At 44.1% G+C, this 13,929-nt stretch overlaps 1 protein-coding gene across 6 annotated transcripts in view; it reads left to right on the top strand.

Moving 5' to 3' along the window:
- TENM2 (teneurin transmembrane protein 2) overlaps positions 1-13,929 on the top strand; it is a 1,303,382-nt gene that overhangs the window by 1,222,530 nt on the left and 66,923 nt on the right. For all 6 annotated transcript variants that reach the window (XM_050794625.1, XM_050794624.1, XM_050794626.1 and 3 more), the window contains 2 exons: positions 8,443-8,653; positions 13,408-13,527. In XM_050794625.1, the coding sequence (XP_050650582.1) occupies positions 8,443-8,653; positions 13,408-13,527 (331 nt within the window). The remainder of the gene's footprint in view (positions 1-8,442; positions 8,654-13,407; positions 13,528-13,929) is intronic.

Here is a 13,929-nt window from a genome sequence, read left to right as displayed (position 1 = left end):
CACCATGTTGGTCAGGCTGGTCTCGAACTCCCAACCTCAGGTGATCCACCTGCCTCAGCTGCCCAAAGTGCTGGGATTACAGACGTGGGCCACCACACCCTGCCCAGTTTTACTTCTTGCAATATTTGAGAATGGCCATTGCTCTGTGCACGGAAGCAGGATGCCTGAGGAGCGATGGTTCATCAGGCAGCCAGGGTATTAATGGCAGGTGAAACCTTCCAAACGAGCACCCTGTCAGACAATCCATTGCTTTAAAAGGTTGGCAATGCAGGAGACCTTACAGAGGCAATGAAGAACTAATCTCGTATTGCCAGGTTAAATCAAATCAGCCTTGCCCGTTCCTTTCACTTCTTAGTTACATCAAGCCCAGATACTTTCAATTATCCTCACTTCTACCTTGTCAGCAGACGTAGGATGAAATGCAAATGGAACAGTACCTTTCTCTCGTGGAGAGCAGGAAATATCATTAAGAATAACCTTCATGTATTGAGCTCTTCCTCTGTCTTAAGTGCTATACATTCATCATCTCATTTCACATGCACCTTCTTAGAGCACCTCTTTGCATTTCAGTGTAGTCGGCATTATTAAGTCCATTCTATAGATTGGAAAACTGAGCCTCAGGAGTTCAGTCACTTGCCCAAGATGGCACAGCTGATGAATAATAGACCAGGTGTTAAAGCCAAAACATTCTAATTCTAAAGCCCATGTTTGTTTGCTATTTTTCAAACTGAGCCAAAAGCCCGTACCACCCTGGGCAAATGGGGCAGGGCAGGGACCAAGCATTGCATCTCAGGGGGCCCTGAGCTTTGGGGTGACTCCCTTGAAATTTTCTAAGTTGCCCTCACAGTATCAGGGACTGGCCAGGGTCAGCAATGCTAACTGGGAGGAGCACCCCAGTCCAGATCAGGACTCATGTGAACCCTGATCCCTGTTCCTCCCCTTCCGGATGCTCTTTGGCCCTCTAACACCCCTCATCCCCACTCCTGTGCATGTAGGGTCAATAAGATGCCCCAGATTGTTTTGGGATTTGCATCTATGAGATATCCTAAGGCCCAATGGCCAGTCCCAGTTCCAGTGGGCAGCCTAGCAAGCACTGGCTGGAGGACTATTTCTTTTGCCAATCAAGTTTCCAGAATGGTGCTGACCTGCTGGTTTGGGGTGACTCAAATTGTTTATATAGCCGGGGGTCTAGCAAAAAAAAAAAAAAAAATGCCCTTTGACCGGGCTGCTACACACCTTAGGCATGCCCTGCAGGAGTTTACCTCAAAACAAACTAACTCCCCAGGCAAAACCAACCCTATGGTTGCCCTCTTTTTACCCAGGAAACTTTCCATCTCTAACTTAAATTCAGCAGGAGCCTTTGGCCTTTGCCGACCAGCAGTTAAGTGCCCTCCAGGACCCCTACACCTTCTTCGTTTCCATCACAAACAACCAGATTTCATCTTCCTTGCCCCAACTTATAGCTTCTTCCCTCCTTTTTATTGCTGCATTAATCTTTCAACTCCTCATCAGTGTTAGCTGATCTCAAAAACGACCCTGAGTTACTGAGTTCACCACCTGACTACCCAGACTTTTCTTGGGGAAGTGACAGCTTGGCAAGCACCTAGCTCTGTATAGGTAAACAAACCTATATGATGCCAAGAAGACTCAAAAAGAAAAAAAAAACAAACATAGAAATGACTCAGAAGCACTTAGTAGGTGACAAGGTGCTCACAACTGTTGTGAGGACCTTTTTGTGGATTACCTCTGTTGATCCTCCCAGCACTCCTGTGGGTATAATCATCACTGCCTTCACTTTGTCAATTTACCTGGGGAGCCAGGTGACTAAAATGAAGATCAAGAGCGTGCCCAGTGCCCAGAAAGTTTCCCTGTGCCCTTTCCCAACTAATACCTCCTCATCAAGGTAACTGCACTTTCTAACTTTCTGTCATCACTGATTAACTTTGCCTGTTCTTGAACATCCTATCGATGGGTCAGAGAGTACTCTTCAAAGCTCATGTTTTTAACCAATCCACTCTATGGCCTCCTGGCCCAGTGAGTAGGAAAGGTAGACTTGGTGGTTGGTGGTACCTCTGTGAAACCATGACAACAAAGAGTGCAGCTTATTTTTCAATCTGAGCGTCTGACCAGTCCCCAACCAGCAGCTGTGTGCAGACACTAGCGGAGTCATCCACAGCACCTGCAGTGATGTGTTAGAGTCCATCTCTACAACTCTGTCACAAAATGAAACCTAGAAAAGTAAATGTAGGTGTTCCTCTGGAGTCTTTAATACCTAAGAAAGCCATGGAGTTCATGCAGGTTGCAGAGAGACTCACTTGCAAACCAAGCAACAGGGAGACAAGTTGAACAAAATGCTTCCATTCACATTCTCTATAAGCTGCCCAGAAGATCAAAGAAGAAAATAAGTGAAATCAACATCTTCTCCTTCCTGGAGCCATTTCCTATGAGAATGATGATGCAAGAACTCACACAGCCTCCTCCAGGCAGAAAGGTGTGCATGGTTCAGCCAACTCTGAAGGATCCAGATGCTTCTGGTGTGGTTGCTTTACAGCCTCTCCATCGACACAGGGCCTCCTTCCTCCTGAGTGTAGCTTTACTAGTAAGCGTTTAATGAAGGCTTTGAGCTTAAATCTCTTCACTGGTTAGGAGCTCCTTTTAAAATCCAGCAGAGTACACTACACAGGGGATTGAAACGGCAGACAAAAACCTATAGCCAGCACAAAAGTAAGTGCCACCTTGTGCCAATGGTAAACAGCTAAAAGGGGATTGTGTCTCACAGGTAAATAGTGTGGTCCTCTGCGGCCTACAATGCCAGGAACAAATTCCCAGGCATCTGGTTTCTCATGCTGATTCCTCTTCAGATGTTCATTTCAACCAGCCACATTCTTTCCCAGCTGTAGGAGTAGACAGGCCTTCAGAAGTAATGAAATCTCACAGCTGCCCACACTTTCCCCTGTTGATGGGTGTCCACTGCCTTGTCTTCAGACTTCCTTGGGGAAGGAAGTGTCATCCTCCTAATAATGAAGACAAAGGGTGATAATCTCATCTGTTGCCTTTCTCTACTTTTTATTCATAGCTGTTTCTTAGCCACTTGGATATTCACCTTCTCCAAGCCTCAGTTGCATCCTCTGTAGGTGGGTATAGAGTGGGTGGCATGGTGATAATGGTGCTAAGACAGTGTACTGAGCACTCATTATATGACACTGCTCTGAGTACTCTACAGACAATAACTACTTTAACCCTCTCAGCAGCACTATCTACCATCATCATCATCATCATCATCATCATCTCCATTTTATATATGAGGGAAACTGAAGCACAGAGCAGTTAACTGCCCATGGTCAACAGCTAGGTAATAGCCAATCTGAGATTCAAACCCAGACACCCTGTTCTATAATCTGACATTTAAGAGTTACATTATTCTGCTTTGCAGGATTTCCATGAATCTTTAAACAAAAAATATATGTAAATTCTGCTCAATCTATAGCATTTGTTATTACTATTATTATTATTAACCTATCACTATTTGGAAATAAAGTATTTTTACCAAGATTCAACCAGCCCATAGCCTATACCAGTAAATGACTCTAAATATAAGGGAATATTAATTTCATTCACTTTTGCATCCATTTTTTTAAAATGAAAAAGTTGAAGACTTCAGGGAGTTTCTGGTTATAGTTATAGTTCATTGGACATATACTATATACCAGACTGACATATATATATATATATACACACACACACACACACACACACACACTTGAATTTATATATATATAAATTTATTTATTCTCCATCACATAACCCTATGGCATATGTGCAATTATAACTCAGTTTTGAAGGCGAGGAAACCGCAACTCAGCAAGGCCGATTACCTTTCCAAGCTCACACAGCCAGGGAACTAGCAGAGATGAGCTTCAAACCCAAATCCATCTGATTCCAGAGGCCAGTCTCTCACCTCTGATGCTGTATAGATTTTTTGGCTTTTTATCTTGGGACTTCTAATCCAAGGGTTTCGATTCAGCATTAATGAACCTGTTTCACGTTGCCAGAACTGTTATGGAAGAATCTCTCTGATTTGCTTTATCAAAAGCAATAAATAGAATGCCTTGGTATTATTCCCAGAAAGTTTCTCCGTGATCACATTTCTCTGAAATTGTCATTACAATTAGCTTACGACGTGTATGAGGAGAATAGAGCCAGAGCTGTGATTTAGTGTCCGTTCTGACAGAAAACACCTAGATAATTCTTTTTGGCCCCGTTTCACTGAGTGAAGTAAGATTAAGCAGACATGATCCCCCGCCCGCAGCATGGGCTGATCAGAAAGGCCTAAGTCGCTTTCCCATAATCGCTGAATCAGTATTGGGTCCTTTTTGAGGACTCTGCAAACCTCTCCCACCATCCTCACCCCCTTCCCCAGGAAAAAGTCAACCCGACTAACAAATAAGTAGGTAGATAAATAAATAAAGAAATCGTCCAATGTCATAAGAGGGCCGGGCCGCTTTCCCTCTGCTGTTGAATGGAGACATCGGCCACCTCTCAGGTCCTGAACTGGCAATTCAGAACAGTTTGATTGCCTGCTTGATTGTTTGCGAGATAACTGCAAGATTGTCAGTGACAGGGTAATTTACTGAAGATTGCAATGTCAGACTCCATCCAAGGGGCTTGCTGGCATAAAGACGCGATTCTCATGACTGACAGGCCACTGGGAGATTGGAGTGCCAATTTAAAGTTCACAGTGTCGTCTGAAAGTGTTTGGCGGCTGCAGCCCATCATCACACAGCATGATGAGGTCATTATAGGCATAACGTAGCTCCTACTTAATAACGGGTAGAACCCCAAATGCACAATCTCTGAAGCAGGTAAATGTAAATATGTAGGAGGAAATCATTTGTATCCCATTTTTTTTCTGTTTTGGCATTTGTCATCTGCTATTGCTGATGTGTTTAGGCCATCTCCTGCCAGACAGGCCCTTGAATCAAAAGCCCAGAATCAACAAAACAGTGGGGAAATTTGAGGTTCACAGTTCTGAAGCAGTCACAAGCCCAGAAAGAGTGACAGGCTGAGGGGGGTGGGGGAGGCAAATGTTCAGTACTTAACAGGAAAACTGTCTTAAGTTATTCTTTGAGCCCAAAGAGGTCTTCAAGGCGGTTACATGGAGCAGGTGGTGAATGGGTTGGAGGGGAGGAAACACTTCCCCAGCTTCAGGAGGGAAAGGCCACCAGAGATGGATGGTACTCCTAATCAGAGGAGGCTGGTGACCTTAAAGAAATCTGTAGTGCAAGCCGGGCGCGGTGGCTCAAGCCTGTAATCCCAGCACTTTGGGAGGCCAAGACGGGTGGATCACGAGGTCAGGAGATCGAGACCATCCTGGCTAACATGGTGAAACCCCGTCTCTACTAAAAAATATATATATATACAAAAAACTAGCCGGGCGTGGTGGCGGGCGCCTGTAGTCCCAGCTACTCGGGAGGCTGAGGCAGGAGAATGGCGTGAACCCAGGAGGCGGAGCTTGCAGTGAGCTGAGATCCTGCCACTGCACTCCAGCCTGGGCGACAGAGCGAGACTCCGTCTCAAAAAAAAAAAAAAAAAAAAAAAAATCTGTAGTGCTAACAGCAGTGGGTTTCTTCTCACCTGAGGAGCTTCTTGTGACTGCTGAATGAAGCCCTGCCAGCCTATCTCAGCAGGTTATTTTTTAAATCTGAAACAGGCATTCCATGGTAGAGCCCTTCTGTCTAGTGAAGGCAGCCCATGGAAGGTGATGTTCAAGGCAGAATTCTATGCACTCTTTTTCTTTTTTTTCTTATTCTGCCAGTGGCCCTCCAGATTGGACAGCCTGAATGTGGATCTGAAACAATGCCTGGATATCATCCTGCTACTAAGATACAATCTCTAGTGCTGTTTCTAGGGTCTGAGGTTTGCCAGGCTCCGTGGAGCTGGGGAGTATCTGATTCACCTAGCACATCAGCCTGAGATGTTCAGAGCCTTGATTTCGAAAGTCTCTCAATTTAAAGTGTGCATGCCTGCTCACCCTCCTGTGTCTGCATTTCTAGGAAATTGTGTAAATCTAAATGTGTTACGAGGCACATGAGCAACATTCGCCCATGTGGAAAATGAGAGGCTAGTTTTAGTAATTTAAAGCCAAGCAAAACATGCAACCTCCTAATTTGTTTGTTTGCTAAAAAGAAAGTAATGCATTAAAATAATTGCACATTAATTGCTAAATTACAGTGGAACTTTGGTGAAATTACATATTTCATTTTCATTAGCGGAACCAAACGAAAAGAGTAATGCCAAAAAATTACATTGTAGTAAATTTAAAGCACCCAGCCAGGCCTCTGATTCAGCGTTCCAGTACAAGTGTTTGTCAAGGCACAGCCCAGGGTTTGAGTGCATGTTTCCATGATTCTAATTATGGTCCAAAAAACTGCCTTGCTATCAAATCCAGGAGGTGCAAGCAAGTTATCCTCCAAGATTCTGCACTGTGTGTTCAATCAGCTCCCAGCCGAGTGGATAAGGATTGGCTAATGAATTCATTCTTATCAGAAATTCCAAGGAGCAAACACTGCCCTAAACATTCCCATCTTCAGCCCTCACAGACATGTGAGGAATGGGAAGCAGTCATTTTATTCATTCAACAAACGTCTGTTGAGTGCCCGATTCTGTACTTGGTACTAAGAGAGGAAGGAATATAAAATTAATAAGACATCATTCTTCTCTTCAAAGAGCTCATTTTCCAGATAGGGAGGCGAGCCTTAAGAGGTCATTAATTCTAGTGTAAGCAAGTTGGCATTAACAATGGTTTTTAAATCGTATTGTGCGTTAGAATCACCTGAGAATCACGTTTAAAATGCAGATTCCAGGGCCTGCTCCTGGAGGCTCTCTCCCTGGGGAGATGTGGGGTGGGCCGTTTATTCTTCCTGCAGGATTCTGATGCAGAATGCTTCTTTGAGAACCTCTGATTCACGGATGTACAGAACAGGGATTCCTAACTGTCTCGGTCAGTTTGGGCTGCTACAACAAAAATACCATAGACTGGAGGACTTGAACAACAAACATTTATTTCTCACAGTCCTGGAGGCTGGGAAGTCCAAGATCAAGGCACCAGCAGATTCAGTGTCTGGTGAGGCCCTGATTCTTGATTGATAGACTGCAGTCTTCTTGCTGTGTCCACACGTGGCAGAAAGAGTACTAAAGTGCTCTCTGGGGTCTCATTTATAAGGACACTCATCCATTTGTAAGAGTTCCACCCTCATGACTTCATTACCTCCCAAAAGCCCCGCTCCTAATACCATCACATTGGGAGTTAAGTTTTCAACATACGAACTTTGAAGGATCACAGACATTCAGTTTGTAGCAATAACCTGGCCAGGGGCATCATCTAGAAGGCTTCCTGGAAGAAGAGGCCACACCTAAACTTGATCTTAAAGGATGAGTGAGTCCTGTCAGTTTCCCCCACTCTACCATGAGCTCCTTAAACACAGTGTCCATGGTTCTTTGTGGTCTCTCTTGTTGCCAGCACATGGACACCATTCAAATGTTTGTTGAATGGTGGATGAGTAAATAGGAATCAGCCCAGGTAAAGGGATGGAGGCACAGGACTCTGGGCAAGTACATAAGAATGTTCCGAGTCCTGAGGGCATACAGGAAGACAGAACCAGAAACTACTGTGGAAACTGAGGGCTTAATTTCCAGATTCCCAAGCCAAAGCTGTTTCTCCACATTTCCTAGAAAATGTAAAACTCACAGCACCTGGGTTTCTAATTGGTCAGCAGTTCCCTTCCTGGCTTAGAGGGAGTGGGATAGAATACTTTTCTCCATTAAAGTGAGATGTAAGGAATTCCATGCATTTGAGGTTTTTTTAATTTGATTTTTTTAAAAAATGTATTTCTAATAGAGACAGCGTCTCACTATGTTGCCCAGGTTGGTCTCAAACTCCTGGGCTCAATCGATCCTTCTCCTTCAGTCTCCCAGAGTGCTAGGATTACAGATATGAGCTACCACGCCCAGCCAGAAATTCCATGCATTTTGATTTCTTGTGTACCCATTAGCACAGACCCCTGGGAACTGGCTGTGGGTAATTAACTGTGCTGCGTTGTTTAAAAGCAAAGTTTTTGTTTTTATTTTCCCACTCAAATAATACTTGGTCATAGTAGAAAAAAAGTAGAAATTCCAGAAAAGCACAATAAAGAAGAGAAACACACTAATCTGCTACATGAGGATAACCATTCGTCAACATTTTAAATTATTTCCTTTCAGTCTTTTGTTTTCTATGTGTATAGATTGGAATTGGATGAGGCTTGCTGTGTGAAACCTGCCACCTCAGGCCCTTGGGTACGTTTGATGCTGCTCATGCCTGTGCTGGTAACAAAGGTGTTAGTGTCTCCAAACAGCTTTATGCCATGAAATCCGCTGACTCTGGCTCTGCCTCTGCCCTTCCAGATGGCCTGGTGGATTGCCTGGACCCTGACTGCTGCCTGCAGTCAGCCTGTCAGAACAGCCTGCTCTGCCGGGGGTCCCGGGACCCACTGGACATCATTCAGCAGGGCCAGACGGATTGGCCCGCGGTGAAGTCCTTCTATGACCGTATCAAGCTCTTGGCAGGCAAGGATAGCACCCACATCATTCCTGGAGAGAACCCTTTCAACAGCAGGTAGGCACCCTCTGTCCCTGCAAGCTGCTGAAGTCACTGATTTTCTTCCTGTTGGAGCCGGAGGAAGTGCTCCAGCTTTCCTGGGGACCCAACTGGCCTGGAATCTGCCCCTCTAGAGGCACCTCCCTCCAAGGGGGCCTCAGAGAAGTGCCCTTTCCTCACTTTGTGTTGGGCTCCAGAACGGAGCCCTAGTGTCTTTGCAGGATATCACCATCTTTAACCCAGAATCTGCTGGAGAAACCTGTTGATTCCCTGGTTTTTAGATCATTTTTAAAATCTGTTATTTTATGATGTTATTGTCATTATATTAAATCTCCCTTTATAATGCCTCTGATAGTGGCTTTTGTTCAAGCATTGCTGAAATAGTTCACTCAATAGAGTATTTTCAAAAGCTGTTATTAACTTGATAACATAACCTATCATTCAGTGGCATCTTAGAGTCAAGATGATGCCAGTTGCAAGGATTTATTGAGCACCTAGGATGAGCCAGAGACTTTGTGTAGATTATCTCTAATCCATACAATAATTCCATTTATTGCCTCTCCTGATTACCTACTGTGTGCAAAGCATTGTGCCACTGCATTTCACCCTTCATTCTCTCCGGTTTATTATTGCTCTTAGTTGCTAATTTGAGGCTTATGAATATTCTAGGGTCAAGTTATAGATTCATTTTGTCTTCAACTTCACCCTAGGACAAGTTAGAACTGTGCTCCTGGAGAAGAAAGCAAGGGGAAGGTTTGTCTTGCAGACACTTCCCCACCACCCCATCCCCTCCTCTTTTCTATGCACTATGTATGATTCTGAGGGTAGAGAGGAGGGGTAGGAGAGGCTAGGGGTCTTCTTATGGCTTGGCCATGCTTCATCTCCCTCTCAAATTGGTCTGGGTCCAGATGTCGATGGTGTACGCTAATGCAGGAAGGAGGGGCATGGTCTACTTGGGGATGCCACACCCCATCTCTGTGGTCCTTCACATCGAGAAATAAATACTGCTTGTCAGGTCCTTTTTCACAAAACTTCTAGGTACTAGGAACTTGGGTAGGATGGTCCTGGCCCCTTTGCAGCCCTGACGACCCCCATTGTGCCATCTTTCTCTTATTTCTCTTTATCCTCATTCAGGTAGGTCCAGGAGCAACTCTGGAAGTATGCTACTTCTCTCGGCTTCCAAGCAGGGAAGAAATACCAGACTTCCGTTCTAACAGAAGCCCCTAACTTTATAAGTGATTATCTGGGAGCCCCCGTCATGAGCCTTTCATCGGTCCTGGACTCCGACTCAGCCCCTCAGCCGAGAGAACCCTGTGAGGGTGGGACAGGGAAGAGATGGGTGGCAGCACAGCTAATTCTACAGCCTGTTAGAGCTCTCTGGAAAGTTGGAGAGCCTCAATTCCTGCAGCTCTTTTGAATATGAGTGTCTTAACAAGGTCACCTTAGGCCAACAACTTTTGCTTCTCTCTGTTCTCATTTTACTAAAAATAAAATAGAAAAAGAAATAATAGAAAAATAAAAATAATCTCCGCCCTCCTCTATTTCAGCCCTGACACCTCCTATCGATACCGTGTTGGGCTCATAAACCTCATTTTCTTGATTAGTAAAATTAGGATAATACTATTAAATATGTAAAAGTTGATCAGACGAATTGGGTCATTCCTGTCATACCCAACTAAAGCAGAGTCAAGAAACCAGGAAGAAAAAGCACTCTGGGCACATAACATTGCCCTAGAAATGTAATTCTCCCCAGGCCTGGCTACTGAAACTGCCTGCTGTAACCTGAAACCAGTTATCTAATAGCAACTGAAACAACCTACTATGACTCTGAGACTAGTTGTACCCACCACCATCATTCACCAGTCAGAACTCACCAGATCGCCAAAACTTTACCAGTCCCAGTTAACATTCTCTCAAAAGAGTAAGTAACACTTCTCCTTATAAAACCTCCAAACTTCTCTGTTCTTCAGACATCCTGAAGACTACCCCATGCATATGCCCTGAATTGCAATTTTTGCTTCCCAAATAAAACATTTTAAATTTAGAGATTCATCTTTCTATTTTATTTGACTTTAACATATACTATACACAGTGTTATTACTGTTTCTTTTAGTAGAAGAATCTCTCAAGAAAATTTTTTTTAAAAACTGCAGATCTCTGATAAATAAAAAGTATTTACTCCGCTTGTTAAATCCTAGTTCTAGAACAGATTCTGTAAGTATACTTCCTTTTAATTATGAACATAATTCACCTTGCTAGAGACCTGTGACTGGGCAGAGCTTGCACTGGGCCATAAGCATTTCAGTGGGGTTTGTAGTTTACTTATACTGAAAATGCATGCTCTGAAGGCCTGTGCATCCTCTGAAGGTCTGTTTCAATCTGCTTCCTCATTAACCTCTCATTGTTTCTACCCTACATCCAGTCATTTCCTGATATTCTCCCTTTCACGCTTTCTTCACCTGGCCCTTCTAATTTTATCTTATTCTCCTCATCAATGGTTCCCACTTCCAGAAGGCACCTTGAGCTAGAGCCAAAATACAGGTGAACAGTCAGGAACCCCAGAATATTTGGTAGACTATGCCAGCCCAGGAGACCTGAAAGAAAGTTGCTTTAGAGAAAGCCTCTCTGAAGCTTTGAATGTGAACAATAAATGGCACCACCCAAATGAGCCCAGGCTCTCCAGCTGTCTGCATGGATACATAATTCAGAAATATGAAATGTAACTCCAAGACATAGGTTGAAGTTCAGTAAGCATGTGAATTCCAGTACATTATCATCTGACAAATAACGAAGGACAAAGCGAGGAGTAAAAAAGAACTTGAAAATTCAAGACTTCTAAAAGGGCGTTCCCCTAGATAATGGCATACAAAAATAACTGAAATGCCTTGACTCCACCACTATAATTTATAGAGCAGATCTCACTATCTAGATAATGTGATAATTGTTACACATCAATAATCATAAATAGAAATGAACTGATAGTATGTCTTAGCTGAATCTTTTCTGCAAATTGACTGCCTGGAAACGATAGGAAGCCAGCAGCGAGGAAGAATTTGAAAAATAGAGGATAGAAATCACAGGCAGCACTACTCCTGTTATTCCTACGGCACGCTGCAAAGCCTTCTGCTGCAGGAATGATTTAAAAGAAATAGCGGTTGTAGAAAAAAAGGAAGGGTGGGGGGACTCCACTGAGGAATGTACTTTCAATTTTGTTTTCTCATCATGAGCACTGTGTACCTTGTGGTCGTCAACACACATCACTGATTTTAAAATAGTGTCTGGTAAGGTCTTAAAGAAATCTTAGTCCGAGCTACAATAAGAAAATGGAATTGAACAAAAGGATTATTTTCATAAATTAGTTTTCCACTTTAAAAGAGTCTAGCATTGTGGTTAAAACCAGCTAAAAATGACATTCATTTGTTAGGCAGCCAGTAGCAGACAATTAGAGCTGTCAGTGGAACAGTCTAAACACTCCTGACATCATCAAAGGGTTGGAGTTGAACAGCTGGGGGTATTGCTAATAAAAAGAGAGATACGGGAGACAGCATCCCTCCGGTTTTCAGGACAACTGGGAATGCAAAAGTAAGTGCATTCCAAAAATCGAGCCGACTTTGACAAGGTTCTGGCAAAAGACGGGTCAGTTGATCACCTCGTTCGGAAACTGGGAGTGTGTCCAGGACCCTGGGAGCCTGAGAACCTCTCTTCTTTTGCCAAATTGCCCAGTCGGCTGGGGGCTCGGTGCAGAAATGGAGCTTCTCATTGTCCCATTTCTCTGTGAAGTCAAGAGAATTCAGATGAGAGGAGACATGCGCGTTCTCCCTCCGTGGACTTTGAGCAGAATATTGTAACATCTCTTTGGCTTTATAGGACTTTCCCAGGGGTAGCTGGTTGGAAACCGGGATTTGTGGGAAAGTTCTAGTTACTGTGTCTGGAAAGAGAGAGATGTTCTGTAACACTGGAAATAAATTGGTAGGATTTCAAAACCCTCCAAGATAGCAGGAACTTGACATGAGAGAAATATGTAGTAACATAGAATCCAGAATCCAATATATTCCTAGCAGAAATGTGTATATTTATTGAATGTGTATATTGAAGGGTTTTGCTATATGTATCTCCAAAGTTCTCTTTTCCTCAGACCCTCATGGATTATGAGAAATTTTGCTCTTAGAGGGCAACAAAAGACAATGCATATGTATCTCCCAGCCATAAAACTCTCTGTGCTCCCTTCTACCCCCCTGACATTCTGAGATTATGAGAAATTTTGCTCTTAGAGGGCAGCAAAAGACAATGCCTATGTATTTCCCAGCCATAAAACTCTCTGTGCTCCCCTCTACCCCCTCTGACATTCTGGCCTCTAGAAGAGTAACATGGCCATCCTCCAAAGCTAAAAAATGGAAATAAGTAGCCAGATGTGGAAGCTCTCACCCGAGTATGGCACTCTCGGTGCCCGGCTAAGGAGCACCTGGGAATGATGAGGGACAACCTGAAGCTCAAGCCAAACAAAAGCCAAACAGTGTCAAGAAATAGAGCAAGGCCAAGAGTGGAAGGCGGGTGCCCAGGAGACCCCATGGCCCAGCTCGGTGACAGGAGATGCTGCTCATAGATTTCACCCCAAAATGTCACTAGTGTGGTTGTGGGAAACCAGAAGTTAATGTTGGAAGCCTTCTCCTTGCCTGAGGAACCAGACGAGGATGAGGGAGCAGAGGCAGTGGGGAATTGTCTCTTTGTTCTCCTTCATGTGGCTCAGAGACTTCGGTTTTTTTCTTTCTCAGCTTGGTTTCTCTCATCCGAGGCCAAGTAGTAACTACAGATGGAACTCCCCTGGTCGGTGTGAACGTGTCTTTTGTCAAGTACCCAAAATACGGCTACACCATCACCCGCCAGGATGGCACGTAAGTAGGGGCTCGGACCTACTCAGCACCACACGTATGTGCAAAGAGACAGACAGCGCTGTTGGCGTGGAACCACAGGATTCCCCCTGGTGAACTGGAATGTCCACTAGGCCAGTCCCCTAGTGAGGATTCCCCCAAAGACATTTCATGCTTTTTGATGTGGCATCAAAAACAGAAAATAAATAGGAAAGCCAGCTTACCTAGTACAGCTCACAGCCACCTCGTCTTTTTAATGTCAGGTCAGTGCACGTGTGTGTGTGTGTGTGTGTGTGTGTGTGTGTGTGTGTGTGTGTGTGTTTTGGGATGGGGGCAGATTCTAGAAAAAGAAGGGAAGGTAGCTCTTAGAAACGAACTCCTGTTTTAAATCAAAGGCAGTGCAGGGTGACAGGAATCCACATGACA

The sequence above is a fragment of the Macaca thibetana genome, chromosome 6, assembly GCF_024542745.1.
Source record: "Macaca thibetana thibetana isolate TM-01 chromosome 6, ASM2454274v1, whole genome shotgun sequence".
Classification (NCBI taxonomy): Eukaryota; Metazoa; Chordata; class Mammalia; order Primates; family Cercopithecidae; genus Macaca; species Macaca thibetana.
This window is presented reverse-complemented; position numbering and strand designations above follow the sequence as displayed.